This window comes from Propithecus coquereli, unplaced genomic scaffold (genome assembly GCF_000956105.1).
Source record: "Propithecus coquereli isolate 6110/MARCELLA unplaced genomic scaffold, Pcoq_1.0 Scaffold7, whole genome shotgun sequence".
Taxonomy (NCBI): domain Eukaryota; kingdom Metazoa; phylum Chordata; class Mammalia; order Primates; family Indriidae; genus Propithecus; species Propithecus coquereli.
In genome coordinates this window covers 12,887,439-12,892,208 of record NW_012153062.1, presented here as the reverse complement: position 1 = coordinate 12,892,208, position 4,770 = coordinate 12,887,439, and the positions used below count along the sequence as shown (strand labels likewise).

Genomic DNA, 4,770 nt, shown 5'->3' with positions numbered 1-4,770 from the left:
CTGAACTGGCCTCCCCCGTCCCCCACGACCCTTCAACCACCATCACCATCATCACGCCCAAAAGAGCCCCTCCCCAATAGAAGTCGTTATTTAAGGTGGAAAAAACGGACTGTTTTCTTGACGGGTCTGGAACCAAAAAAAAAAAAAATAATAAAAGGTGCAATGGAGCCAGGGGAGGCGCTTGGCAGCAGCCCGCGCCAACCAGCATTCCTGAGATGTTTGAGAATTCTGGAACGCGCAGACAGAGCCGACGTCACTGCAACACGCGGCGCCTCCGCCGGCGGTATAAAAGGCGGGCTCCGGGCGCCTGGGCAGACCGCGAGCGAGAGCGCCCCCGAGCAGCACCCGCGCCCTCCGCGCCTCTTCCGCAAGGACTTCGAGCGAAGGACGCCCGCAGCCCGCCCGCCGCCCCGGCCCTCGCCTCGCTGCCCGCCCGGCCCACCACACCGCCGCCGCCACCAGCCGCTCCGGGCCTGTCCGCTGCGCACCAGCTTGTTGGCGCCTTTGCCGCCGCTCTCGCCCCGGCTCCTCCTGCGCGCCACAATGAGCTCCCGCACGGCCAGGGCGCTCGCCTTCGCCGTCACCCTTCTCCTTTTGACCAGGCTGGTGAGTTGGACTTTTCTTTTGCCACCGCTTCCCCGTCCGCTCTCCAGTCCCCTTCCCCTTGTCCCAGATTGCCCGTGGCAGGAAAAGCTAAACTAAAAAGTTCGGGGCCGTTTGGGGGTAGCTGTTGCTTTAAGCGCCCCCTGAAGACGTGTCGGGGGCCTTCTGGTGGGCGCAGCCGCCCGGAGTAGCGGGGCTGGACGGGATCCGAGGCTTCCCGTCGACAGGGTCAGAGACCCCCGTCCCTTCCCCAGGACAGCCACCGCGCTTCTCCTGCGCACCGCGCCGAGTCTCACGCGTTCTTTCTCCCCCTTCCAGGCGCTCTCCACCTGCCCCGCCGCCTGCCACTGCCCCCTGGAGGCGCCCAAGTGCGCGCCGGGAGTCGGGCTGGTCCGGGACGGCTGCGGCTGCTGTAAGGTCTGCGCCAAGCAGCTCAACGAGGACTGCAGCAAAACGCAGCCCTGCGACCACACCAAGGGGCTGGAATGCAATTTTGGCGCCAGCTCCACCGCTCTGAAGGGGATCTGCAGAGGTAAGATGCTTGTGGTTTGGCCCCTTTAAAAAAAAATACTAGTCCCCATAGTCCAGAAGTTTAGTAATTTTGAGACCATGTATGGTGATGCTTTGTTGTTGGTAGCTTGGCAGAAAGGCACATGATTTCAGCAGTCTGGAATGCAATTCAGTGTGTCTGGGCCCAACGAAAGCGCATACGGAAAAGTGATTCCTGACTAACTTATTGTTCTGGTCTGGAGTCTCCGGGGAATTGTAGGGAACTTTACCATAAATTGAATTTAACAGCAGAAAATATGTATGAGTTTCAGGCAATCTTAACTTTATCCTCTTCTACCATTCTCTTCTGGTGATCTTTGCAGCTCAGTCAGAGGGCAGACCCTGTGAATATAACTCCAGAATCTACCAGAACGGGGAAAGCTTCCAGCCAAACTGTAAACATCAGTGCACATGTATTGATGGCGCCGTGGGTTGCATTCCTCTGTGTCCCCAAGAACTGTCTCTCCCCAACTTGGGCTGTCCCAACCCCCGGCTGGTCAAAGTCACCGGGCAGTGCTGTGAGGAGTGGGTATGTGACGAGGATGGTGTCAAGGACCCCATGGACGACCAGGACGGCCTCCTCGGCAAGGGGCTGGGTTTCGATGCCTCGGAGGTGGAGTTAACGAGAAACAATGAATTAATTGCAGTTGGAAAAGGCGGCTCGCTAAAGCGGCTCCCTGGTAAGTCGAGACTGAGCCCTTAAGATATTGTACCGAAATGCATTAATAGTTTGAAATTTCACAAAAAACGAGTACTTGAATCCGTGTGTGTCAGTACGCCTCTGAGAAGTCTTCCCTCGTGTTCGTCTCTCTAGTTTTTGGAACGGAGCCTCGCATCCTATACAACCCTTTACATGGCCAGAAATGTATAGTCCAAACAACGTCATGGTCGCAGTGCTCAAAGACCTGCGGAACTGGTATCTCCACACGAGTTACCAATGACAACCCTGAATGCCGCCTGGTGAAAGAAACCCGGATCTGTGAGGTGCGGCCTTGTGGACAGCCAGTGTACAGCAGCCTGAAAGTAAGTTCTTTCAGGGACATGTGTGGACTGTTCCCCGGGAGGTGGGTGGGATGTGAACCCCTTTGGCAAGAAAGAGAAATATCATCCCTAACTTTCCTTCTCTCCTCCTTCTTACAGAAGGGCAAAAAATGCAGCAAGACCAAGAAATCCCCAGAACCGGTCAGGTTTACTTACGCTGGATGTTCGAGCGTAAAGAAATACCGTCCCAAGTACTGTGGTTCCTGCGTGGACGGCCGGTGCTGCACACCCCAACAGACCAGGACTGTGAAGATGCGGTTCCGCTGCGAAGATGGGGAGACGTTTTCCAAGAACGTTATGATGATCCAGTCCTGCAAATGCAACTACAACTGCCCACATGCCAACGAGGCAGCATTTCCCTTCTACAGGCTGTTCAATGACATTCACAAATTTAGGGACTAACTGCTACCTGGGTTTCCAGTGCACGGGGTGACAAACAAGGGAGAAGAGTGCCAGAATCACGGAGACATGGGTGGGGGCGGTGTGGGTGAAGGGACTCATTGTAGAAGGGATGCCTTGCTCATTCTTGAGTAGTATTAAGGTATTTCGAAACTGCCAAGGGTGCTGGTGCAGATGGACACTAAATGCAGCCGCGATTGGAGAATACTTTGCTTCATAGTATTGGAGCACGTTACTGCTTCATTTTGGAGCTTGTGATGTTGATGACGTTCTGTTTTCTGTTTGTAAATTATTTGCTAAGCGTATTTTTCTCTAGGCTTTTTTCTTTTTGGTTCTACAATTAATTGTAAAAGATAATAAGATTAGTTGGACAGCTAAAGCCTTCATTCGTCCTTTGACAGAAGTACCTGGGAAGGCATTCCATTCCTTCCTGAAAGGGACACTCCGTGAGTGTCCGTGAGAGGCAGCTATCTGCACTCTAAACTGCAAACAGAAATCAGGTGTTTTAAGACTGAATGTTTTTATTTATCAAAATGTAGCTTTGGGGAGGGAGGGGAAATGTAATACTGGAATAATTTGTAAATGATTTTAATTTTATATTCAGTGAAAAGAATTTATTTATGGAATTAATCATTTAATAAAGAAATATTTACCTAATATCTGAGTGTATGCCATTCAATATTTTTAGACACCTTCCAAAGTCATTGGGAACAACCTAGGTCACCTATTCAATCACTCAAACAGGATTTATTGGGTGCCTACTATGTGTCAGGAATTATTCTAGTTGCCTTACTGGGATATAGCAGTGAACTAAGGTATAAGAATAAGACAATGATTGCTTTTATATCTTCAGTAGAGAAAAATCCTTGGATATAAAGTACTCTGTTTAACAATGTGTATTGAATGCTAGGCATTGTACTAAGCACAAGAAGGATTCTAAAGCTAAATTTGCCATTCAAAAAAATAATGCTTTATTTTCGTAAGAATTCAAAGCTTAAGGGTCTTCATCACTGTGTGAGATGTGTACAGTAGTCATTTATCATTTTAATCACCAGGTTATTGTGCATGTCACTTCAGTAGAGAAGAGAAACCCTTAAATGAAAATAGTTCATAACCCAGGCTACCCACATCTAAATCCATGGGCAAGATTGAACATGGTTGGATAATGTATTATAAAATGTCTCTTGTTTATAACTTAGTATTTTCCCAATGTCATTCCTAAAAATTAGGAGAACTACTTAAAAATTCACCCTTAGCTGATATCAGAGAAAATATCTTGAGGTCTATAGGAGTCAGTTTGTTTTCACTGAATGAGCTTGAAGCATGACTTGTGTTAATCCTAATAAGCGGGTGATTAGGTAAACATGCTGTTAAATGCAAAAGAATGCAAGGAATTTCAAGTACTTTCCAATAGCGTGAGGACCAAGCTGCCCCATCCCCCTTTCCTTTTTATAATATACCTTATATTGATGGGGGAGGGAGCAGTTAGAGTTGGCTGTCCAGAAGGTCAAAGGCTAGGCAGAGAGCATTGTTAAAAGAAAGGGACCCGAATCACAGGTCTAGAAGAGGTTGAGAAGGCTGCATCAATGTTTGTAAAAATGTTGGTAGCCTGTTTTAGAAGAATCTACATCTTTAGAAAGCGCTGACAATAAACCTTTTATAGAGAGAAGTTTTCCTTTCATCGTCAATCTTGGCTCTCGTTCAAATCCATAGTGAAATATTTCAGTCTGCACTTAGTTAAGAGAGTACTTGAATTTTTAGGCATAAGAGAAAGTGCTTTAAAAAGGGAGGAGGACAGTTTCTGGGGTTCTGTAAGGGATTTTTCAAAATAGATTAGTTAATATTGAAGCTTTAATGAAGACCTACCAAAAAATATTGCCTAAGCATCTGTTTTAAAGCCTTATTGAAATGTGCAAAAGTTCATATAAATGTGCTACTAAAATCCATGGATAAAAGCCTTCACTCTTCTGATTTTGACTTGCCCAAAATATTATAACTTGTCCTTTCTGAATAGTCAGTTTTTCTTGCTTGAGGCATTCAAATTTTAAGGTATTTGAGAATTTAAACACCACCTGGCCCAGTCTTGGATGCAGTTAAACTTGTCAGTGCAATATAGCATGTGAAACATAATTAAGGTGTGAGGTTTTTGTGGTACAATCTTGTTGAACAAACATCTAA

The 4,770-nt window shown here is 47.2% G+C and overlaps 1 protein-coding gene across 1 annotated transcript; it reads left to right on the top strand.

The window, feature by feature from the left end:
- The first annotated feature begins 297 nt into the window (after positions 1-297).
- Positions 298-3,251, top strand: CYR61 (cysteine-rich, angiogenic inducer, 61). The gene is made up of 5 exons (XM_012661110.1): positions 298-606; positions 922-1,135; positions 1,476-1,832; positions 1,967-2,175; positions 2,293-3,251. Exons 1-5 carry the CDS (start codon positions 544-546, stop codon positions 2,593-2,595), a joined length of 1,146 nt encoding a protein of 381 aa, XP_012516564.1. The 5' UTR covers positions 298-543; the 3' UTR covers positions 2,596-3,251.
- Positions 3,252-4,770: the final 1,519 nt, after the last annotated feature.

Coding starts and splice junctions, on each gene's coding strand:
- CYR61 (XM_012661110.1), top strand. CDS start 544: ATGAGCTCCCGCACGGCCAGGGCGCTCGCCTTCGCCGTCACCCTTCTC. Junction 1,136..1,475: donor TCTGAAGGGGATCTGCAGAG/GTAAGATGCTTG, acceptor TGATCTTTGCAG/CTCAGTCAGAGGGCAGACCC. Junction 2,176..2,292: donor CAGTGTACAGCAGCCTGAAA/GTAAGTTCTTTC, acceptor TCCTTCTTACAG/AAGGGCAAAAAATGCAGCAA.